General features: G+C 52.7%; 1 protein-coding gene across 2 annotated transcripts; it reads right to left on the bottom strand.

Moving 5' to 3' along the window:
- Positions 1–15,504: 15,504 nt before the first annotated feature.
- On the bottom strand, positions 15,505–24,488 carry SERPINA3 (serpin family A member 3). 2 transcript variants are annotated; one of them, XM_032345165.1, is made up of 5 exons: positions 24,411–24,488; positions 22,248–22,901; positions 18,973–19,246; positions 16,907–17,057; positions 15,505–15,914 (listed from the first exon to the last, which is right to left on the bottom strand). In XM_032345165.1, exons 2-5 carry the CDS (start codon positions 22,882–22,884, stop codon positions 15,711–15,713), a joined length of 1,266 nt encoding a protein of 421 aa, XP_032201056.1. In that variant the 5' UTR covers positions 22,885–22,901; positions 24,411–24,488; the 3' UTR covers positions 15,505–15,710. The 2 variants fall into 2 exon arrangements, with proteins under 2 accessions (XP_032201056.1, XP_032201055.1); XM_032345164.1 differs by having other exon boundaries at positions 24,407–24,482.
- Positions 24,489–24,776: the final 288 nt, after the last annotated feature.

Raw genomic sequence — 24,776 nt, 5'->3', positions numbered from 1 at the left:
ACTTCAGTTCTTTTGGAGCTGTACCCAGAAGGAGGATTGCTGGATCATAGGGTAGATCTATTTTTAACTTTTGGAGGACCCTCCATACTGTTTTCCTCGTAGCTGCCCCATTTCGCATCGCCACCAGCAGTGGGTAAGGATTCTAGTCTGTGCACATCCTTGCCAACCCTTATTTTTTGTTTTTTTGATAATGGCCAGCCTTACGGGTGTGCAGGGATACCATGCTGTGGTTTTTGATGTGCGTCCTCCCTGATGATTAGTGGCATTGAGCAGTCTTCTCATACGCTTGCTGGCCATTTGTAGGTCTTGAATATCCTTTTGAATGTCTGTTCAAGTCTTCGGTCCGTTCTGTAATAGGGGTCATCTGCGTTTCTTGATGTTGAGTTGTAGGAGCACCTTACGTACTTGGGACATTAACCCCTTATTAGATAGATGGTTTGCAAAAATTGTCTCCCTTTCTGTAGGTTTCCTTTTTACCAGATACATGCAATGGAATATTATTCAGTCTTAAAGAAGAAGGAAATTCTATAATGTGTGACAACATGGATGAACTTGGGGGACATTATGCCGAGTGAAATAAACCAGGCACAGGAGGGCGAATTCTGTCAGACTCCACTGATGCGAGGTATCAAAAATAACCAAACTCATAGAAGCGGAGAGTAGAAGGGTGGTTGCCTGGGACCGGGGGAGGGGGGCGTGGGGAGTTGCTATTTAATGGATGTAAACTACAGTTACCTAAGATGAAAACGTCCCGCTGTACGATGTTGTGCCTATAGTTCATGGTGCTGCGCGAACACTTCGTTGGTTAAAAGGGTAGATCTTATGGTAAGTACTCTCACTATAACAACAAAAAAAGGAATTCAGCTGGATCTCCTCACTTCTCACTGTTTTCCCTCTAGAACTGCATGTGAGTTTTTTGTTTTTTCATTTTGCCAACCGCAGATCCAGCTGACGGAGTCCCCCTTGCGTCGGCAGGGCCTGGTTTTAAGGGCCACACCTTCGGGGCTTTCGGGTTACCCACCCGGCCTCTCGTAATGAGCAGACGGGCATCTGGGGTATGCGTGTGCACCAACCATATTGGACCACTTTTCTCGGCCACCCCTCCCCCAGGCTCAGGGCAATCAGAGGCCCAGATGCCAAGCCTGGTTTGGGGAGATTTTCTCCAGCAGGCCCCGACCGCCCCTGCCCACCCCCCTCCTCTGAGTCCTGGCAGCTGCGAGGGGGACCTCTAGACCTGCTAAGTGACAGGACTGTAGGGGCCAGGCGGGGGCCCGCTCCAAAGTGCCTCTGGAAACAATTTCTTCTGCTCTGCTTTGGGAGTCTGTGAAATTTTCTCTCCTGTCTCCCTGTTGCCCTCCTCTGTCTCCGTTTCTGGGGTTCTGCCTCCCCCATCGCCCCAGCCTGCCCTCCGTGTGCACAGGCGTGTGTATGCGTAAGACAGAGGGTGCTCTGTGTTAACACCCTGAACTCCATCTCTCTCTCCTCGGATCCTCGTGTGGGGACAGCCCGGGTCTGCCGGGGATTCCAGCCAGTCAGGGGTCCCCCAACGGCCCACCCTGGCCTAGATACCACCCCAAGGTCTGGAGGATTCAGAAGTGGCTCAGACATCGTCCCGTCTGCTGTAGGCATGACAGGTGGACACTGCCACCAACCTGCCCAGGAGAGAGGGGTCGGGGCTGGGGACAGGTGTGGAGGGCACTGAGGGACTTGGAGCAGACATTGTTTCCAGTTGGGAGCTTGGAGGGCGAAATTACTTGAGTCTCTCTATCCCTGAGTTTTCTCCACTGCCCAAGGCGAGAAGCCGTCCCTCAGAGGGTTGCGGTGAGGACTGCATGAAGGTATGTCACCTTCCGAAACCCTGCCTGCAGGGGCCCTGGGTCATTCCAGCCTCCAGTTCACCCTTGTACTTGCCACAGTGCCATAGCTCATGGCCAACATCAGGTGCCACCTAGGACCTCCCAGCAGGGCCACGCTGCATCCCCGTCCTCCCCGTCCAAGCCGCGCCCTGCATCACAGCCGAGATCACTCACATTCTACCCAGGGGAGCAAGGCTCCCCCTGTGAGCTCCCTGGGGTGAAGAGTTGGTATTCGGCTGCCCTCTGCCCGGAGGATGGTTGACCCCACGTGGCCTGTGCTGCCAGGGAGCTTGCTGGTCCCAGAAGGCTGACAAGCTTTAGTGAGTTGCCTTGTTGCTGGAATTTTGTGTCACAGGACCAAGAGCCATGTGAGCAGATGGCCAGAGGGCCCCTCCTGGCTTTGGTAGGGTGGGCATTGGAGCTCACAGTGGGACTTTGGATCTGATCATCCCTCAGGTGTGGATAGGGAACAAGGGCTTGGCCAGATCACGTTCCTTTTTTTTTTTTTTTTTTTTTTAAAGATTTTATTCATTTATTTGCCAGAGAGAGAGTGAGCCCGAGCAGGGGAAGTCACAGAGGGAGAAGGAGAAGTAGGTTCCCCACTGAGCAGGGAGCCCCAGCTGGGACTCCATCCCAGGGCCCTGGGATCATGATCTGAGCCAAATGTAGATGCTTAACAAACTGAGCCCCCCGGGAATCCCACCAGATCACATTAAACCTGAGAAGGAGAGGTGGCCCATTGAGCAGGACTGCCCTCCCCACTCCCTTGTAGAGGCCGGGGGCTCCCAAAGCCTTGGTAAAGGCCACTCCAGGGTAGGTGGAAATGGCCTGGAAGCTGTGCAGAGGTCCCCCCAGCACCTTAGGAAGGCCTCTGAAGGCAGAGCACCACCGTTCCCCAGGTGGGGTCAGCGGAGGAGCCCCAGATGGCTGAAATGGACTCCTCACCAGCCCCAAAGAATGGGGTCCAGATCAGTTCTCATTCATCTGGGGAGTGCAAGGGACACAGCTGACTCCAGAGGTGGGGATTTGAGCCACCTCTACTGTGTCAGACCCCCACGGGGGCATCCCTCAGCAAGCAGTCCCCGCTATGGTGCTCTGCTAACACTGAAGCCTTCGCAGACTGCTGACCCCGGTCGTGCCCTGCTTCAGTTGGGCTTCGGGGACAGACGATCGCCAACAAAAGAAATGTCTTCTTTCATAGTTCTGTATTCCCAAAGTCTCAAACCCGGCTGTCAGCAGGGTCTGGGCTCCCTCCAAATGTTCTTGGGAGGAATCTCTGCTTGTCTTCCCCTCCCCTTAGGAATGGCTGACATCCCGGTATAACCTAACCCTGTGTGCAGGACAGGGGTGGTTGGGCCAATCTTTTGGGCAGACATTGAGTTTTCCTTCCAGTCCTGCTTCTGCGGGAGGCTGAACCTCCTCCGGGGTTGGGGTCAACATGTGTTGCCCCAGACTCTGGTCGTCCCTTCGAACACATGATGCTGGGTTGACTTGCCTTGGTAATTTCCTTCCTCTTAAACCAGAAAAGCAGCCCCCCCCACAACATGCCTCATCGTATGCCCAGACTCTCTGCTCAAGGAGCTCTGGCCCTTGACCATGGCTGTCAGAGCAGTGAGTGTTAATGCCAGGGCCCCTCCCCTCTGGGGCTTCTGGCATCAAAACACTGTGTTCTCTTCAGGGTGTCCTGTGGGGTGGGGTCCTACCTCTGACCAGGGAAGCCTGTGCCCCGGTACTTGGCATGCTGCGTGTGTTCAACTGATGCTTGTGGAATGAATGATGGGTGAACCCTTCAGCTACAAAGGTCCTTCTCTGCTCTGGGACACCTTCGGCTCTAAGCTGAGGCCTCTTGAGGCCCGAGGAGTCCCGGCTTCATTCACATCTTCTTCCTGATGTCAGACCTCCACACTGTACCCCCGCCCAGAGGGAGCAGGTGGGAGCCCCTCGTTGCCTCTCAGCCAGAGCAAAAGGCCCCAGGGACAAAGTACAAAAGGCAGTCAGTTCTCCATGCATATCTGGAGCCCCATGAGCTCCCAAGCAAGCCAAAACCAGCTGCTGAATGAAATGGAAAAATGATACCTTTGAAACAGTAGAATCAAAAACTCTGTACACAGCTGGAGTTTCGTGTGATTGCAAATCAGCAAAATGGCAAAGGTGATTGAATTTAATTATGATTGTTCATGTCTGGGTGTCTGTTGATGGGTCAGTAATGTTGGATGCGAAATAAGGAAAGACATAGATGGGGGGCAATCTGGGTGGCTCAGTGGATTAAGCATCTGTCTTCTGCTCAGGTCGTGATTTCCAGGTCCTGGGATCGAGCCTCGCATCCAGCTCCCTGCTCAGTGGGAAGCCTGCTTCTCCCTCTCCTTCTGCCCCTCCCCCTGCTTGTGCTCTTTCACTCTGTCAAATGAATAAATAAAATCTTTTAAAAAATAAAAAAGGAAAGACATAGATGATTCACAAATCTTTCCATTACATTTACATTCACAAATATTTTCCATTACATTTATTGTTTTTGTCTTCATTCAACAAAATCACGAGTTATCTTGTTACAATGGAGATTTTTACACAAATTGGATTGATTGGAAGAAAGAGTCTAAAGGATGAGTCTTGAATATCTTTTGTAAAATCTGTTCACACGTTTCTGAACCACGGTCCTGTGTCTGAAGCTGCTTTGTAGCTGATACCTTCTCTCTCTAGGGACAGTCTCATGGTTGCCTGGAGGTCTCAGTGCTGGTCACACCCCAGGGCTGGGCTTTCACTCAAGCTCTGGAGGCCAGCACCTTGTGCTAAGGCCAGTCTTGGGGATCCTGTAGGCGGCCTCCCTCCCTGCCCAGCTGCATATTTCATTTACCCTGCACACTATTGGCCTGCTCAGTATTTTAAAAAATTGAACTAGCAGTCAGCATTCAAAAGCAGAAACATTGTCACCTAAAAACCTAGCTCTTTAGTTTCTCTAGAAATTTGAAAAGCCAGTGGCCCTGGAACACCTTTCTGCAAGACAATATCACACTGAGGCCTGTGGGAACTTGGGCAGATGTTGTGGGAGGAGGGCCTGTAGCCAATCATCCCTTTTTCTGAGAAGCCCCCATTTCTGCCCAGTCACATGGTTACTCAAGATGGAAGCCACATTCTCTGCCTCTCTGGTGGCTAGGTGGACCACCTGTCCAGGGTCTGGTCAATAGGAGACGAGCTGAAGAGTAGGATGTAACTTACCAGTTGGGCCTTTCAAGAAAGAGTGTGCCTCCATTTTCCTTTGCCTCCTTCCTGTTGAGTGGAAGGTGGAGGCTTTGGTGGGTGGTCTTCAAACATCCAGGAGAGGACAACACCCCAGCGGTGGCAGACCTACCATCTAGAAGCCTGGGTGAAATGGCTACTAGGTCTGCTCACATTCTTAGATCAGGTCAAAATTAAAACTATATATATTTATTTATTTGAAAGAGAGAGAGAGAGAATGGTGGAGGGGCAGAGGGAGAGAATCTTCCAGCACATTCCCTGTTGAGTGTGGTGCCTGACTTGGGGCCCCATCCCACATTCCCCTGAGATCATGACCTGAGCTGAAACTGAGAATCAGACACTTAACCAACTAAGCCATCCAGGCACTCTGGTCAAAATTTAAATTTTATCTCATCTAAGCCACTGTTGCAGATAAGCCACCTCTGGGTGCCACCTTTTGATGGGGATCTGCTTTCCAGTGTGCCCTCTTTCCCACCATTCCCTGTGCTTTCCCAGTGCCAAGGTCAGGTGATTTCTGCAACTGAACTCACAGAGTTAATGTTTTTCCTTGATCCCTGCCTGCTGCCTACCTGGGCCCTACACATTTGAGTTTGGGACACCCATTGTCAATCTCTGAGAAGCAAAAGAAAAGGAAGATACCTGTTTTCCAGTACTTTGGGGGGGGGCTGCTCACCCTTCTTTTTTAGTGGATCCCCTCAGTGATTCAGGGCCCCTTTCTCTGGGAAGGTTAATTTTATGGACTCATTGGTGCTCACTAGAGAAAGGGGGGGAAAAATCAGTCAACTTTTTTCTCTGGCAGTAAAAGCAAACTGCACAATGAAGCTTCCATAGGATGGCACAGTACAGACCCTGACCAGAGCTCAGTGGGATCTTTGCACCTGAAAGCTGCCCTCTTATTGCTTCTGCGGGGGAGCTAGTGAGACCCAGAGAAAAGATCTGGCCTCAAGGGTGTCCAACCCCAAGTGTGTCTCTGTGGCTCTTTTCTTCTGTGCAGTTGGAGACCCAGCGACCTCAGCCAGCTGACAGTCAACATCCCAGCAGCAGGGACTGGCATGGAGCATAACACATGGACATTTACAAACCCCATTTTATGATTAGAACGGGCAACATGCCTTTATTTGGGACACTTATCTTCCCCCCAAATGCTTATTAATCAGTGACCCTAAAGCAAGCTTTGTCCACACACTTCAAAAAGTATTTCCAGAATTGTGCTCAGCCCGACATATACACCAGGGGTCCAGGGCCACTCCTCCGCCCTGTAGACCACACGTACTTGGCCCCTCCTTGCATCCCAGGGATGGGACCATTGGGCACCTGGTACCACAAGGGAGCTCACTGAACTAGCAGCTGCCTTGGCAACGCTGGGACCTGCTCAGGAAGCCCAGATCTTAGTGCCTAGCCCTGACCTACTGAATCAAAATCTACCTTTTAACAAGATGTCTGGTGGATCTACGCCCACGGAGCCCGAGAATCCCTGAGATCTTGCCAAATGGGTGGGAATGGAAGTGTACAGGCTTTGAAGTAGAGCATTCGAAGCCCAGCTCTGCAGCTTTGGAGCTGCCCAAGCATGCTGCCTCTCATCCATTCTGAGCCCCAGCTATGGAAGGAGAGAAATGATGTTAAGCTGAACCATGTGAAGGTGCCCTTTCAAGTAGGTTAAAAAAAAAAAAAGCCAAATATAATCAATTTGATAAATTTCACCTAGCACTTATCCTATTGGGTTGTGGGACTCAATCTCAAAATGACGTAAAGTACAGAGAGCACCTAGTCCCCCATGGGCATGCACACCATGCCACAGCCTTGACCTCCCATGCAACCCTCACCCCGTGTTCCCAGTTCCCATGAAACCATGCAGAAGAGCCAGGTGTACACAATCTCATTGCACCTGTTTCCTCAGCACAAGCCCTGGGCACATGAGCAGATGTTACTCTCACAGTGGCGTGAAGATTGTACAAGCACACCCCCCAGCAGCCCACTCCAGGAAGGCTTCCCATTTCACTTCAGGTGAAGAAGCAGAATCCCCAGTAGCCTGGGAAATGTCTCCAAGGCCATGCAAAGACTTCCATGGTGACTCAGTCCCCAGAGCAGGGGACCCCATCCCCGAACTTGGACCCCCAGAGGGGTCCCCTGCTCTGTGCTCTCCGGACCATCCAAGTGCCTCTGGGAGCATGATCCCGGTAAATTTACAATCCTTCCCAGGAAAAGCATGTTTCCCTGCTCCAAGTGCCGAGTCCTCATGAGGAAGGGTCAATTGAACACAGTGCTGGGAGAGGATGTGGGGTTGAGGCCGGGGTGAGGCCTGGGAGTGACCTGGAGGCTGATGGCGGCCGTGGCTTCTGAGCCCCGTTCATCCAGAGTCATCATGACCTTGTGAGTGACCTACAAGGAAAATTCTGGAATCATCAATTGACCCCATAGGAGGGATGGAGCAGGCTTTATTTTTATGCCATTTTTTTTTCCTCCTCTTACTTAACCTCACCCTTAACACCCTCCACTGATCAGGTCACCTACCCTTTTGTCCACTCTTTGGGTGGTGGGACTTACTGTCATCCACACCCTACAAGTGCATGTGGTCTGTTTGTGGTTGTGCCCTCGGTCCACACACCAGATTCCAAGTTTGCTCTGGTCCCTGCTCCGTCCCTGAACTCGGTCTACACCTGGGACATAGAAATTCCTGGCTCGGCCTCATGTCCCCTCCATCATCACCTGCTTATGGAAGGTCACTTGGTCTGAAGTCAGAGGACTCTGGTTCTTTGTCCCTCCACCACACCACCCCCGTCTCTCCCACCCTACCCCACTACACCCGCCCCAGGATGTGATCTTAGAGAGTTGCTTCTCCCACGTACTGCTTAGGGTCCCCAGTGATCTGATGAGGGTGTGGAGGTTCAGGGAGGTGGTGTAGCTTGCCTAAGCTCACACAGCTAGGATGCAACAAAATGAGGACTCAGACTCAAATCTGTTTGACCTCAAACCCCTCACCCTTTCCCTCACCCTCCATGGCCTCTCCTGGAATGTGTAGGACATGGAGGCCACAGAGACCCAGTGCTGTTTGAGAAAGAATCCAGGCCTTTCAAATGATTTGACTTGGTCTCAAACCCTGGTTTGATGCTAACTAGCAGTGGGGATGCTAACTAGCAGTGGGGATACTAACTAGCAGTGGTGACCAGGTGATTAGCCTCAGGTTCCTCATCTATAAAATGGAGGTGCAGCACTGACCTCATCGCCTGAGTGGTATCCAGCAAATGTCCAGTGAAAGCGCCATAGGAGAGGGAGCTGATGATGTCCATGGGCTATACACTACCCCCAACCCACCCTGATTTGCCCTCAGCCCTCTGCTTCCTCCTTCTGTAACTCTCTCCCTGAGTGTGTGGCTCTGGGCCTCTCTCCAAAGTGAATGTCTCATCTGAACAGAAGCACACTGACCCCAAGCGTCTGCTGGGAGACCTGGGGACTAAGTGCAGTTGAGGGCTCTATCCACCCCTAGGGCAACGGCCCTGCTTCCCCCACGCCCTTCCCTAGGTTCCAGAGGCGCCACAGATCTCAAGTTAGCAGAGTCTTCCCTAGCCGCCTCCCGTGGTTTGGGAGGCAGCCCCCTTGACCTTTGAGAGGGCCCATTTTGTCCCTTCCTTCCCAGCCCTTCTGCTTCCTGCCCACACACAGATCACGTCTCATCCAACAACTCAGAGCGTCTCCTCCAGGTGACCCCTTTCAAGCCCTTGCTCCACCATGTCCTGGAATGTGATCTTGGGAGACTCACTGACCCTGTCCAAGCCCTGTTGCTCATGCTTGGTCTGGGACTAGCAGAGTGCTCCAGAGGAGGGCAGCTGCAGGAGGCATCTAGAGGGGTAGGGAGACATCCTGGAAGCCCAGGCTTGGCTCGGGCTCTGCTGCTAAGTGGGAGTCCAGCAACCGTGGTCAGGTCACTTCACCTCTTGGGGTCTCTGCTTGCCCTCTCTGGGGTGGCACTAAGATTCCCCCATCACAGAGTTCAAGGTGATTTTGCCCCATTCTGAACCAGCCCAGCACCTGGCACAGGACGGACTCCCAGAAACCCACAGATACTGTGAACTCAGCAGACTTGAGGCCTCTCTTCCAGTGATTCTGAGATCTCAGTGAAGCCTAGAATCCATTTTAATAAGGAGGGTGAGCTGACTCTTACTCCACTGAGGGAGCTGCTGTGACCCTTTTAAAAGGTAAATCAGATTCAGGGCCTCTGGGCAGCAGAGTTGGTTAAGCCTCCAGCTCTTGGTTTTGGCTCAGGTCTGGATCTCAGGGTTGTGAGATCGGGCCCTGTGTCGAGCTCTGAACTCAGTGGGGAGTCTGCCTGACAGCCTCTACTTTTTCCTCTGCACTCTCTCTCTCTCTGAACAAATTACATTAACCTTTTAAAAAAGGTAAAGCAGATTCCTTCCCTTGTAGTTCAAGATCACCAGTGGTCGCCATCACACTGAGGAAAAATTCTGCACCTCTCACCACCTCTTAGGCCCTCGTTAGTCTTCTGACCTCACCTGTGACCATCGTTTTCCTCCCTCCCTCTGCTCTCACTACTCTGGCCTTCTTGCTACACTAGAACTTGAGAGCTCATTCCTGCCTCAGGACCTTTGCACTTGCTATTGGCTGCCCAGGACTGTGAACAGCCTTTCGGCAGCCCTGACTTCTGCACAGTTCCTTGCTTCACTCAGTTCTCTGCTCACAGGTCACATTCTTAGGGAGGCCCTATGTCTGTCCTCTCCACCCTATGCCCTGCTTTATTTCTTTATGCTCCTCTGGAGTGATATGAAATGTTTGTCTAGCTTCCCTACTGGAAAGTAAGCTCTGTGAGGGCAGGTATTCTGTCTGTGTCATTTACTTCTAGGTCCTTAGTACTCAGCATAGATCGGATATTCAATATTTGTTGGAAGAGCAAATGGCTCATGGGGTACCATTGGAATTCCACTCTAAGGAGGGACTGGGTGGTTCAGACGATTAAGCATCTGACTCTTGATTTCAGCTCAGGTTCTGATCTCAGGGTCATGTGTTCGAGCCCCGTGTTGGGCTCCACGTTGAGCACGAAGACTGCTTGAGATTCTCTCTCCCTCTCTCTATGCCCCTCCTCCACTACTCACGCTCACTGTCTCTCTAATAAAAAGAAAATTCCGTTCCAGGGTTTCAGCACTTCCCCTACCAGCACAAGCACCATCCTTTGGGGCTCTGCCCCTATCATCAGACCATCCCAAGCTCCCCCACCGCAGTCTCACTTGGCCCCTGGGTTTGGGTAAATTATGATAGAATTGATCATCATCACATCACTCTGTCCTGCCTCTGATTTTCCATGTCTTCAGGCAGCCCTGAACCTTTTCAAACTTGAGCTCTCTCTGGAAAAAGAAGAAGAAATTGAAACGGTCCTGGGGAAAGCTTCATCTGAAAAGTTTTGCTCCTTACCAAGTAGCAGCAGAGAACAGACAAGTCTCCATTTGTCTATTTGCCTGGTAATCTGCTTTGGTGGCTATCCTGGTTCTGTTGAAAATTTGTAAGATGTTCATTCCTTTCTTATATTGAGCATTCATTCACGTGTTCATTCATTCATCGGCTGCACAAACACGGACCAGACATCGGTGCTGGGACCTGAGCTACATGCCAGGGAAGCAGAATGGATGAGAGGCAGCTGCTCCCTCCGGGGGCTTGGGTCCACTGGGAAGAGACACACAGAATTCACAAGGGCAGTGTGTGTGGCATGGCCAAGTCCTCCAAACCGAAGTGCTATGAGTCGCCAGGACACCATGATCCCATCCGAGCACTGTGCAGACAGGAAACATGAGACCCAGAGAGAAGCTTGTTCCTTCACTCCCTCATTCAACAAATAATTTGGGAGCCAGGACATGAGGGATTACCCAGAAGAGGTTTCCTAGCCTCCATCAGAGGTGTCCTATGCAGGGTGAATGGGGAGTCTAGAGGAGGCATAAAAGGCAAGGAGTTTCTGGAGGGCTTCCCGGAGGAGACAGTTCCTGAGCTGAGACTAGAACATGGATTGGTTAAGAGAGTGAAGAAAGGAGTTTCAGCAGAGGGAAGAGTATGTTCAAGGTCATGGAGGCGGGGCGAGCCAACACCACTCCAGGCAGCTGTCTACCCCTGCTGCTCTTGCTCAGGGCGTGTGGATGCGTGTGTCGTGATGAGACCCCCTTGGCAGGCTCACCAAGCTGGCTGGAGGTGGGGGGATGGGTGGTGGTGGTGGGACTCCAGCCCTACCTACCCACAGCCCCACATTCACCTAGAATCAAGTGCTTTCCAAGGCGCTGGGGAGATTCAGTGTGTCTGCCTGACCCTGGACACAGAAGTCTGTCCCTTCAGGAGGACGGTGACAGGTTGGGCCTCCGGGGTTAACCCAGAGGGTACTGACGCTGCCCTCGGTCCAATGTTCACTCTCAGCACAACCAGTTGTGAGAAAAACAACCCCCCTCAGTTCAGGTTGTGTGGAGATTCATGCAGAGAGAAGAAGGGGTAATACAACAGGAGTGATGCCTGCCCTCGGGGCTGGTGTCCTGGGGTTGAGGTGCAACCCCACCACTGCACACTCTCCTGAGTGCCCATTTCCTCCCTCACCCTCCTCACTACTCAAGATGAGGTCCTGAAGACCACATTGAGAGACAGAGGATGCAGTCTCTAAAAATGGTAAAGGGCTGACCTGATTGGACCAACTCTCCACCCCCTCCGGCTTCATTCCTCCCCTGAGGACACCTGCTTCCTGCCGGGTGCTGTGCCTGGCAGCGCAGATGCCTGAGTCATAGCTCTCGCATGCAAGGAGCTTGCGTTATGAAACTTCAAGATGCTCTATTCCTTAGACACTTGGGCTATAGTGTTTTTTAAATGGTAATGACCACTTCTTCTGGAAAGCCAACAGAACTTTCTGCTTTCATGCAGCATCAACAGAAAAGTTAATGTGTACTCTGCAGAAAACATCTTTGCAACACTTTTGGGATTCTGATGCCTTGTCCTTCCTGAGCTGGCTTGGTGGCAGGGATGGTACAAAGGTGTCCTGCGTACTGAGTACGGAGACAGGGTTTATATGGGCACAAGATTCCTTGTATCCATCTATCTTTCCATCCATCCATCCGTCTGTCCATTCATCCAACCATCCCTCCACTACGGAGTACCCCAGCATGCTGAGGATGCATTGAATACTGGGGAATAAGACAGGGTCCTGTCTTCATGGATTTTTTTTGTTTCAGATCTTTGTTATAGAAGAATTCAAATAAGTACAAAAAACAGAGAGTGGCATAATGAACCTCACCTACCTCCAACAGCTTTGATTATTATTAATGTGAGGCCAGTACCCTTTTTTCTACTCCTTCCAGTCCCTTTTCCCCCTCAGGTTGTTTTGAGCAAATCCTACAGATCATTTCTTTTTACCTGTAAGAATTAAAAAAAAATTATAGCCATAGCCATGCATCACACCTTTAAAAAACCATAATTCCTTAGTATCAAGTCATTGTTTCCCTCCGTGGTTCCTCGATGTTTCTTTTTATAGTTAGTTGGTTGGAACTGGGATCTCATGTGTCCTTGAGTTCATGTCTGCAAGCCTCCCTTTCTGTCTAGTGAGGTGAAAGGCACATAACATGAAATCAACCGTCGTAAAGTGTACAATTCAGCAGTGTTGTGTACATGCGCGCTGTTGTGTAACCGTCACTTCCCTCTCGGGTCAGACGGTGTCAGGCACCCCCAACAGAGACCCCATCCCCCTCCCCGGCACCTGCCAGCCACTGATGTGCCCTCTGTGTCTATGGACCCGCCTAAGCTAGGGGTTTTCTGTAAATGGAATGATGCAGTCTGTGACCTTTCGTGTCTGGCTTCTTTCACTGAGCACCGCGTGTTCAAGGTTCACCCATGCTGTGGGCTGGGTCAGCACCCCATTCCTCTCTAGGGCTAAGTCCTATTCCCATGTGTGAAGGTACCACACCAGCCTCTACTCATTCCTTCGTGGGTGATGGTCAGGCATCTCTGGTCTCTATCACCTTCCTCACGAAGCTTTGTTCAATGTGACCCATCTTACCAAATGATGTCTTCTGGTTTCTCAAGCTCCCATGTGGCAGTCTGAGTATCACCTCTTTTCGCTCGGTCCAAGCAGTGACATTTCCTAAGTATGTCTCAAAATGTCCCTTTTTCTCTATCTTCACGCCTCCATCCTCTGCTCAGCGTCCTGTCACCTTTCACTTTAATTCCTCCTACCGCCTTCTAACCATGGAGGGGGCAGAGCGGGGTAGAATGCGACAAAGAATTTGCTGCAAGGAAGTGAGTATATTATAACCAGGGGACCTCAGTGCTGATCATGTTTCTGGCTCCCGTGTTTTCAGAGAGCTTCACACACAGATCGTGAAGGTTCAGGGAGCCCAGTGCAGGGCAATCCCCTTCCCCACCACGCCAGATCACTCAGCCTTTAGGACCTCAGCAGGGCTTAGGGCCCTGAGATCCAGACTTTTGTGCTCTCTGAACCTTAGCTGGGCACCTCCCCTCTCCGCTGGGAATCCAGAGTTTTCTTAAGGTTGCAGTCCCCCCCACACCCTAGAGGTCACCAGGGGACTCCGTGGATCATGCAGATCTGGGGTTCATAAACTCACTGAGCAAGGGGGAGCATCACCCTGTCAGCATCTCAGTCTGCCTCAATGGGGGAAGTTAGGGCAAGTATGTACGGGGTTTCCTGGGCTGCAATGAGTTCACGGTGACTTTAGGGTAATAGAAAGCACGGTCGGAATTGACAAAAGGGCCAGGAGTGAGTGGTTTTAGCTTTAGAACCTGTGAGTCCATGAAGAGTTACGTTTTCTTTTTAAAATTTATTTATTATTGGAGAGAGAGAGGGAGGTCGGGGGAGGGCTGAGGGAGAGAAGTCTTAGCACACTCCCTGCTGAGGATTAACTCCTTTTATTTTCTATCTTCAATCGCTCTTGCTGACTTTTACTATGTAAACACTCTCAAGTCTCTCATTATTAAAAAAAAATGGAAAGAAAATCCTTCCTTTAGTCTAAACGACTCTCAAGCTCCCGTCTTTCCTGCCTTTCGATGCCGAACAGCTATGGAGTGGTGTTGGCAGTCGTAGACTCCCTGAGCCGTCTGCTCTTCTGCCCAACCCACCCCCAACTCCCGGTTCCTGCTCTCACCCTCCCCCGGGATCCTTCCTGCCAAGGTCACCAAGGGACCAGCGTCGGACTCTCCCAGAGGACGTTCTTTGTCCTTCTCCTCCAGAAGGGTCCAGCCCATTCCAGGAAGAAGAAGAAGAAGAAGCCATCTTCTTCCCGGGGACTCTTCACGAGACCACCTTTTTCCTCCTGTGTCTTCTCCCGCTCTGTTCCAGTCTCCTTGCGGTCTGCTTGTCTCCTTACGTGTTGGTGTTTGGGTAAGGGTGGCCCTGGGCTCTCGGCACCATGCACACAGAGATACCTGTCTCCTCTCATGGTCTCGCTGAACCACCAACTCATGATGACCATGACATCCATCTCTCTGACCCAGATTTTCTCACTGAGCTACAGATCACCACAGACAACTCCAACCCCACATGAGCACCTCAGAGCTATTCATCTTCCTGCAGAAAATCGTTCTTTTTGTAATCCAGAACTCACAGCACAGAACAGTGCATCAGTTCTAGTCTCCTGAACCCCCAGCCCAGCAACCCGGACATCATCCTTGACTCTTTCCTGTCCTCTGCACAATCAACCACCAAGTCCTGCCACTTGTACCTGTTGGCATCTCCCGTAAGGGCCCCTTCCTCTGCACACCTGCCCAGTTCCCTGGCTCAGGCCGTTCTGCGGCCCCTCATCTCCCCCAGCTCCCCCCCGCCCCCACCATCACCCAGTTCCTGGTAACCCCAGCAGAGGGATGACTGCGTGGCTTTAGCAGCAGCAGCTGTCCACAGGTCGCTCATTTTCTCCCGCCCTCCATGCCAGCTGCTGAGGGGTCCGTTTCTTAGGGAGCAGTCGGAACTCATGAGGCATGTGTCAAGCTCTGTCCAGGAACTTACAAAGTAGCTACTCTCCCCAGATTGGGGGTGTCGGGGGGTCGGTAAAAAGGAGGGATCCTGGAAGAGAGAAGGTCCAAGACCGAGGGGTCTAGGGGCTCTACCAGATGGGGTCAGGGTCGGGGGTCAGCATGTGGCCACATCCTGGGCCCAGGGGAAGGAAAGAGTGAAACTAGAACTGGAGACAAGGGAGCCCACAGAAGAAGGAGCCGGAAAACACTCTCCCCTCCCCTCCCAGGCCTGAGGTCCAGGTGGGCTTGGCCACAGGCACAAAGCCTGCTTCCGGCCAGGCTTCTGCAGCTGAAGGCAGAGGGGCCCCGAGCCTGGGTGAGACTGAGCCCAGTGGGAGGTCTTGGAGCTTAGGCTCCAGGCACAGGCAGCTACAGGGGCCTGGAGTCAGGAAGATTAGGATAGAAAGACACAAAGAAAGTGTCCGGTCTGAGAAAGAGAGTTTATTGCCATCTGGAGGTCTCAGAGCCTCTGATCAAAAAGTCCCGAGGCTCCCAGGGCACATGGAAGCCACCAGAATCATTGTCACCTTCTAAGGGATGAGAAAGGATGGGCCTGGCCTGTGGCTCTTTGGTGCATGGCGGCTCAGGCTGCATCAGAGACCTGGCACCTGAGAAGGAGGGGCAGCCCTAAGCTTGGTTGGGGTTGGTGACTTTGCCCCAGAAGAGGATGTTCTTGGTATCTCTGTGAAGTATGCACACAAGAAAGGGTCTGTTGAAATGCACAGTCATCAGTGGACCCATTTTTCCGGACAATAAAATAATTTTACTTCCCGTGGCGGCCGCGGCTTCCGTGCCCTCCTCCGCCACATCGAGCAGGGCCTTGTGGACCACCTGTGGGAACACGAGAGCATAATGCACTGTAGGTCTGGTGGGTGAGGGGTGAGGGGCTCACCTGAGAGCCCGGAGGGGACAGACATTCACGCGGCCTTGACCCTGGCCCATCACGGATTGGCGGGGCGTGGGGGGGGGGTGTTCCTCCTGACAGCCCTGTCCCTGGTTCTGAGTGGTTCTGATGCACAGATACACCAACTGAGGCTCCCAGGCTGTGAGGGGTCGCGAAGGATCGTGAAGATAAAGGGGAGGGGCCCCCTGATCTGGAAGCCCCTCTGTCTGAATGCAGAGACTGTGCTGCCCCCCAAACACTCACTACTGAGAAGGGAACAATCGCAAGTGACTTTCTAGCAGCCTCTCCACCTGAAGCAGCTGCTGCGGATGTCCCTGGGGACCCACGGGCCTCCCTGCTCTTAGCCCCGTCTGCAATGACCTTGGCGCCCTGGGCTACTTTGTGTAGATGTGGCTTCACATCCCTGAACCCCATAGGCCCCTTTACACACCTCCCTCCATGACCATGTCTTTTGGAAGGAGGGGTGCAGAGGAGGGCAGGGTGTGGCTCAGACACCTTGCCTCATTCCGAGGACCTTGTTTCTCGGAGCACAATGCAAGGGGCCCTCTGTCTTTCTTTCACACCCCTCACACCTGCCATTCACACCCCCATTTTACAGGAAAACTGAGGCATCCAGCGCTTGAAGTATTGGCTGCTGTAGGCAGTAAAAGGGGCAGTGTGGATGGGCTGGGGTCCATCCCCAGTTCACACCAGGCTCTTCCCCATGAATGGCTTCGGGGTCACAGTATATTACAGGGGAGGTGGGGACCCAACATGCTTGCCACACAGCTCTCCTGAGCTTGGGGCAGACCCACGAGGGGGACGGCGTAATGAGAGATGCTGTTATTCACGCAAATTCAAGGTCATCCAGTTGTCCGCCTTGCCTTTACCGTTCAAGCTCAGATACAGAGGACAAATGATCTAACGTCTTAACACTCACCTGGGAAACTGCCAGGTTCTTCTCCCCTGTGACTCCTGACAGGTCAGCCTGGGGGGTGAAGACTTCCCTCACACCCAGCTGGGGAAGTATCTCTTCCAGATTATAGCTGCTGGAGATGGAAAACTTCGGCAGGTAGAGGTTGTCTATCTTCCTAGGAAGGGAGAAACAAGAATTTGAACACCTGCTTGCCTCAAGGCTCGCCTTCTCCCACCTCGAGGCATGGTCTTCCCTGGTTTCCTTTCTGACCACCCCCTTCTTGCTGGAAAGAAGAGCTCATTTCCTCAGTTTCTTGATCTCTCATGCTGAAGTGACTGCGTTCGAAGGGCCTGGAGGGATCCTGAGACTAGCAAAGGAAGGTCCCCATCTTGGCTGTCTGGTGAGCTCCGAGAGAGCAGTAAGATTTCTGCTTTGGGGCAGAGCTGCTGGTGAGTTCTTAGAGCAAGAGCAGATACCTTGCACCTACAAGCCTTGCTCTTGCTCTCTCTCTCTCTCTGTTTATATCTCTAAGACTTCTGTCATGGTCTGCCTGCTTTGACACGTACCAGATCCGAGGAGGCTGTGACTCCCAGCAAACCCTGAGTCCCACGAACAGGGAAGGTATCAGTTTCTCTCCATATTCATTCATTCACCACCCCCTCCATTCACTCAACACACATTCACTGAGCACCCACAAAGGGCTAGAACTGTGTTAAGTCAGGTGTCCTCAGTGCTTTGTGAATCAGAGGTGTGTGAAGAAAGTTCTAGCCATTCACAACGAATCATCAGCCCCGGCCAGGTGGGAGCTAGACACCGCCTCCTCGTTGCCCCACCCTCAAGGACCAGGCCCAGAATTCACTCTGCTTTGTGGGTCCTCCTTGACTTCAGTCTTCCCAATTCCATATCCTAGCCTGTCTCTAACCTCAGGTTCATCTGAAACTTGACCACCTCTGACATGTCTCACGTGGATCGCTGCCCTGGGCTCCTCGACAGTCGTCCTGCCTCCCTGCTGGTCCTTGTGGTCTATTCTCCACTCAGCCTCCTAAGTGATCTTTTTAAAAACAATACTCAGAACATCGACTCTATGGCCCAAGACCTTGGGATGAGTCCCTGTTTCACTTAGAGGAGGAAGAGGCAAGGTTCCCAGGGGTCTGCAGGGCGCTCCTGAACCCGAGCCGTCCCGCTGGGCCCCCTGACTTCTCCGGACTCTTGCGCTGCTCCAGCCTCTCTCCCACCTCACTAACCCTCAAACTCACCAGACTTTGCACAGAGGCTTTGCATTGACTGTTCCCTCTGCCAAGAATGCTTTTCCCCAACCTACCCACGGGGCTCGGGCCCTCACCCCTTTCATATCAATGCTCAAATATCACCTAATGGTGATCCTATTTAAAACCACGAACTACCTCCTGGTTGGTCCAGTTTTCCTTGTCATTTGACCCCACTCTATCATCTACCCACACGCCCTCATTTCTTAATGTCCAACATACTAAATAACTGACCTATTTGTTATATCCCTCTATTTTCTCATTTTCCAGTGACAAAGTAAGCTCCATGAGAACAGGAGATTTTTGGTGTAATTGCAGACATGACATCCGGGTCTAAACCAGTGCCTGGTGCCTACTAGGAGCTCCATTAACCTACGTGACCTGTGCCAAATGGATGAACAGATTAATGAATGAATGTTAACAGCCAGTGCAGAGCTGGTGCTTGGAGCCCGTTCTGGCTTTGGCCTTCAGCTGATCGCGGAACCATCTGTCCCCTCTGGCTTCAAGAGGTCAAGACAAGGAGAGGGCAGGCATGAGGACTGGGTTGAGTTAAGGAGTCCCCGGGACCTGAACATGTCGACGTCGGAGGCAGCATCACCCCTGTCCCATTCAAGGTCATCATGTCTCATAGAACAAACATTTTCAGGCTCAAAGCCACACAGACAGCCAGGGCAGGGTGTCCCCAAGCTCCACCTGTGTTGGGATGGCTTCCCTAGGGAGGAAGGAGGCGCTGGGTGCTGGGGGTGCAGGGAGTCCAGGAGCGGGGGGAAGTGGGAGCGCCTGAGAAGGGAAGAAGGAGGGATGGCCTCATCCCCGGGTCGTCACCTCATCTGCAATGAGTCTGTCCACCTCCTCAGTGTCTCCGGGAGCAGGTTGGCCTCCACCGTGCCCATGCTGCCCTGGTCGGGGAGGATGAAGAGCGCGCTGTCCGTACTGGTGTACGGGAGCTCCACCATCGTGCAGCCCAGGGCCTCGTCTCGGAAGTAAGGTGTCCACACGTCCTCCAGGCTCATCATGGGCACCTTTACCGACCTGCTCTTGCTCACGTAGAACTTGGACTTGAAAGTGTCTCGGGGGTCAAAGGGTGTCTTCCATTTGGCTGAAGGTCAGAGAACTCTGTGAACACAAGGGCTGCCCTGCTCCGACCCCTCCTCCGCCCGGGTTCTCTGGGTGATGGATTCACTCCGAGTGCCACCGGCCCTGCCACTGGCCCCACCTTGGTCTGTGGAACACGCTGGCAAGTGGGTAGGCCACTGGGGACAGGGGTCATAAGCCACACAGGTCTGGTTGGGACGTGACAGTGAGACAAAGACCTGGTTAACTGTGGTAAGTGAGAGACTGACAGGAGTTTGGGAATAGTGGGTGCAAAACAGAGGTGGGGGAGAGGCAGGAGAGGGAGAGACGGGAGAGGGGACCCCGAGCACTGTGAGGGGTGGCAGCAGGGGGAGCAGGGGGAGCAATGGGGAATCCCTGACCCTCTAAAAGGGACAATACTAGTAACTCACTGGTAGTCGTCGGCGTTATAATGTACACACATGCCCACAGCCTGGACAAACACGCCGATACAAGGGGCAAATGGGGAATTTGACGGTGGGACAGAGCTTGACTGAAGAGGGAGGCCATAGGGCTCCCCAGGAAGGGCATAGGGCATCCCCAGGAAGATTGGAGCCTTCAGTGCAGCGGGGGTGGGGAGAGCTCTTGGGGAGACTAGAGACCGGGGGCTTGCTGGGGAATGTGCACACCCCCTAAGCCCCCCCACCCACACACCACTGTTGGAGGCAGGAGAGGAGGGGAAAGCCAGGCCAGCTGGTGTGTCCCTAGGGCAGGCAGGGTGTTAGGAGGGGCAAATCAGGAGACACATAGAATAAGCAGCACATCGGGCCTGGATTAGCTTTATAGGGAAATCTTGTTTCAGGCCTTCATCCGCAGCCAGAAACACAGGCCCTGGGAGGATTTGCCCCAGGACTCAACCATAACCCCCAGTGCAGGCTTTCGGTGACTCCACCCAGCTCCTGATCACCCACGGACTCCATGACGCTTCTATGGGTCTCTCTCTATTTTTGGTGCCCATGGGGACCAGGGCTCCACAGGGCGGACTCTGTCTGTGCACGCCCCGCCTCTTCAGATCTCATGGGCTGGGGGGCTTGTGTTTCTCAAGTTCTGACCCATGGGACCAGGTGCTGGACCAACTGGAACTTGAGAATGGGCCCTGCCCGGGATCCTGCCCTCCCCCAAGGTCCTTCTCCCGATGGTGACCCAGCTGATACCACCCCCAAGATGATGGGGGGCACTGTTGCAGAACCCTGGGATGGCCAGGTTCCTTAAATGCTGTCTTCCCATGTAGACGGGACCTCCCTCCCCACCCCACCTGCCCCACGCTGAGTCCCTGGCTAGGACAGCCCCAGGTCAGAATGGCCCAGCAGTGCCCAGGCAGAGGGCTTCCTGAGCCTATGCACAGGCCCCTCTTCAGGGAGGAAGCTGAAGTTCATGCCCAGCCTGGAGGGATGTAAGAGGCCACTCCTTCCTCCTGGGAGCCAGGCACGTTTGAGTCAGAGTAAAAAGCGCCAATCTCCCTCAGACAAAGGGTTGGTCGGCCCCTCTGCAGGGATTTCCTACAGTGGCAGAACGTCATTCGGAAAACCCTAAGACTAAGAGGGAACCCACGGAATGGGAGAAGATATTTGCAAATGGCAGGACAGATAAAGGGCTGATATCCAAGATCTATAAAGATTGTCTCAAACTCAGCACCCAAAACCCAAATAACCCAGTCAAAAAGTGGGCAGAAGACATGAACAGACACTTCTCCAAAGAAGACATAGAGATGGCCAACAGACACATGAAAAAGTGTTCCACATCACTAGCCATCAGGGAGATTCAAATCAAAACCACATGGAGATACCAGTGGTATCTAACATGCCAGTTAGAATGGCAAAGATTAACAAGACAAGAAACAACAAGTGTTGGAGAGGATGTGGAGAAAGGGGAAACCTCTTACACTGTTGGTGGGAATGCAAGTTGGTGCAGCCAATTTGGAGAACAGTGTGGAGATTCCTTAAGAAATTAAAAATAGAGCTACCCCATGACCCTGCCATTGCGCTACTGGGTATTTACCCCAAAGATACAGATGTAGTGAAAAGAAGGGGCACGTACACCCCAATGTTCATAGCAGCAATGTCCACAATAGCCAAACTATGGAAGGAGCTGAGATGCCCTTCAACAGACGAATGGATAAAGAAGATATGGTCCATATATACAATGGAAGATTACTCAGCCATCAGAAAGAATGAATACCCACCATTTGTATCAATACTGACGGAACTTGAGGAGATTATGCTGAGTGAAATAAGTCAAGCAGAGAGAGTCAATTGTCATATGGTTTCACTCATATGTAGAACATAAGGATTAGCATGGAGGACATTAGGGGAAAGAAGAGGAAACTGAAAGGAGGGATATCAGAGGGGTGAGGAACCATGAGAGACTATGAACTCTGGAAAACAATCTGAGGGTTTCAGAGCAGGGGTTGTGGGGGAATGGGGTAGTCTGGTGTTGGGTACTATGATCTAATGAGGGCACATGATCTAATGAGTGCTGGGTGTTATATGCAACTAATGAATCACTGAACACTGCATCAAAAACTAATGATGTACTCTACAGTGGCTAACTGAACATAATAGAAAAAATGTAAATAAAATAAAATAAATTTAAAAAATCCTAAGGGCGCATGGGTGGCTCAGTGGGTTAAGCCGCTGCCTTCGGCTCAGGTCATGATCTCAGGGTCCTGGGATCGAGTCCCACATCGGGCTCTCTGCTCAGCAGGGAGCCTGCTTCCTCCTCTCTCTCTCTGCCTGCCTCTCTGCCTACTTGTGATCTCTCTCTGTCAAATAAATAAAATCTTTTAAAAAAAAAATCCTAAGAGAAAACAATGCCTACAGGCAGGGCGGGGCCTCAGGGACCTGCCTCCTCCCCTCCCCCACCCCAGACCAGAGGCACCTGCTCCATGGTGGTTTCCCCAATAACACGGTTGGCTACACCAGGCCAGAATAAGGCCCAAAAGGCTCAGAACTAAAACTCTGCTTCCAAACCCTAAGCCAGGCACTCACCTTTAAGGAAGATGTAGTTCACCAAGACCATGGCTGTGTTCAGGTCAAGGTCCTTGACCAGATCCACAATTCTCCCCTGAGTCTGATTCTTCACATAGTCATTGATGAGCTTCTTGGCCGTGGCAGATTCCTGGAAGTTGGTGGAGAAGGCCTCAGAGGCGTAGAGCACCCTGGCATCTTCCATGAACTTCTCCAGCAGCTTGAGCGACTCACTGACGAACATGGCGTTGCCAACGCTCAGCTGCAGCTCATTGCTGGGTTGGCGGAGGGTTCGAAGCAGGTGCTGGAAACCCCGATGGATTTCAGTGTCTGGGGTCTCTGTGACGTTGAACTTGAGGCCTTCGAGGATCTCCGTCAGGGTGGTGTTTTGGGCCCCCAGGGATAGGAAGGCCAAGGCGATAGAGATGCTTAGCGGGGAGAAGATGACATTCTTGTTGGGGGTCCTCGCAGCCAGCTGCTTATAGAGGCTGAGGGCGAAGTCAGTGTTGCTGGAGGCTAATCGGAGGCTGTCCACAAGAGTCTCCTTGTGTAGGTCCTCCTGGGTCACATTTGGAGGGTCAAGCACGCCGCCCGGGGCGCAGTAGACAGGGGGGCAGAGCCCAGCCACCAGGAGCCCCAGAGCCAAGAGGAGCCACATCCCCTCTGTCCTCAATTCTGAAAAACAAAGCTCCTTTAAGTGTTGGGGGGCCAGATGGTGTCCCAACTGCCTCCCACTGCTCCCTCCGCCCCCACCGTGTGGCCTGTGTTCCAGCCTCTGCTTCTGTTAGCTTTGTGACTTTCCTGGGTAGGCACGCTCATAGGCACCCAACATACACGATTACGTGACCCCCGAGGTTCATGCTGTACGTACTGTACGTACTGTAATTTTGCCCTTTTCCCCAAGGGAGAAACTGGGCGCAGAGCAGAAAGGGGCTCACTCACAGTCGCCACAGCAAGTGGGGGAGCAGAGGGGGGAAAGTGGTCAGCCTGGCTCCCGACTCCTGGTTGGGGGAGACCAGGGTGGGCTTCAGAGCTGCAGAGACCTGGACTGGGATTTCATGTGGGCTACTTGCCATTGTTGTGTGCTGACAAGTAAGTAACTGATCCTCTCTGAGCCTTGGCTCCCACCTCCGTACAACACGCTGAGTAGCTCCCATGAGGCAAACCATGAAGGTGCTGGGCTCCTAACGGGGTTGCCGAGGCGTCCCTCCTCCCACAGGCCACCCACTCTCTGAAACTGCCCACCAGGCCAGAGCTGTGGGTCCGCGGGGAGAGAGGATGGAGGTACTGCTGGAAAGAGCCGGAGAGAGGGGCTGAGTTCAAAGCTGGTGACAGCAGCCAACAGGGTTGTTTATCTTCAGCCTTGGTCTACTCAGGCCCAGAGCGCAGAAGAGAAAAGGTCAGCTTCAGAGGTAGGGAGGGGCGTCCGGGAAGGGGAGCGGAGCTGAGCTGAGCTGCCTTCCATCAACAGGCCGGTGGGAGGAGGAGCCCAGGAGCTGCAGCTTCTGGAATTGCCTCCTTGGTCTGCTTACCCTGGGGCTAATGCAACTGAATCTTTGAAAGAGTTAAACATCCCCCCGCCCCGCCCCCGCATCATTTCTGGAGAAAAAGAACTTTGTTTGGGCACGTTGGCAGGCTGGCTCTGTTTCTGAGCAGCCTGTTTTTCAGTGGTTGGACGGACACTGCCGGCCTGTCTGTCTGCCTGTCTGCTTGGCCAGGGGCCTTGGAGGGGAGAGGAGCCGAGAGACAGTCCTCCCTAGAGACCCCCTGGACTCTGCCCAGTGGGACCTCCACATCAATCTGGTGTGCATCTCGCTGTGAGACCAGTGCCTGGTCCCAGAAAAGGGGAGGGGAGCCTCGTGTCCCCGGGGGAGTTGCCTTCCAGAGTGTCCGCTGCTGTGGGGGGGTACAGAGGTGGCTAAACTTAGAATCCCATAGTGCATGAGGCAGAAACCACCAAAGAGGCCCTTGGGGTATGCCCCCTTTTGCAGATGGGAAAACTCAGACCCAGATGGAAGACATGTCTTTACAGGGCATGGCCTTTGTGTCCAGCCCTAGAGCTGTCCCCAGCGCTCTGGGACGCCCTTGCCAGGCTCCCTCCTGCCTCAGAGGCTCCAGACCAAGGCCTAGAACCTCTCTAGAAAAATGGGTTCCTTTGTTCCCAGGATATCACGGATTACCTGCCTTTGCTGCTGGCTGTCCTCAGCGGATTCCAAAGCCACCGCCTGCCCAGAGTGCTAGATTTTCATGGGTGCTGACTCCTATTTACCCGTGCGAAGAGCTCCTCCCCTTGCTTGGGAAATGTTGGCAAGGACACCCAAGTGTCTGTTTTCACCTGGGGTGGCCAAATAATCATTTCTGGTAAAATGAATTCATCAGAGCTAGTGGAATCAGCCAGTTACAGGAACAGCCCCCAACTGGCTTCTTAGAACAAAACAAAAAGCAACTTTCCCCTTTCATTTTTGTCTTATGTTTATGAAATAGTCATTGAGGAGCATGTGAAAACTGAGAAAATACACAGAAGGACGTTGATAATGGTCCCCCAAATTT

The sequence above is a fragment of the Mustela erminea genome, chromosome 5, assembly GCF_009829155.1.
Source record: "Mustela erminea isolate mMusErm1 chromosome 5, mMusErm1.Pri, whole genome shotgun sequence".
Taxonomy (NCBI): domain Eukaryota; kingdom Metazoa; phylum Chordata; class Mammalia; order Carnivora; family Mustelidae; genus Mustela; species Mustela erminea.
The sequence above is the reverse complement of the archived record's forward strand: the minus strand, read 5'-3'. Positions and strand labels throughout refer to the sequence as shown.

Coding starts and splice junctions, on each gene's coding strand:
- SERPINA3 (XM_032345165.1), bottom strand. CDS start 22,884: ATGTGGCTCCTCTTGGCTCTGGGGCTCCTGGTGGCTGGGCTCTGCCCC. Junction 19,247..22,247: donor GAACTACATCTTCCTTAAAG/GTGAGTGCCTGG, acceptor TCTGACCTTCAG/CCAAATGGAAGACACCCTTT. Junction 17,058..18,972: donor ACAGACTCATTGCAGATGAG/GTGACGACCCGG, acceptor CTCCCTTCCTAG/GAAGATAGACAACCTCTACC.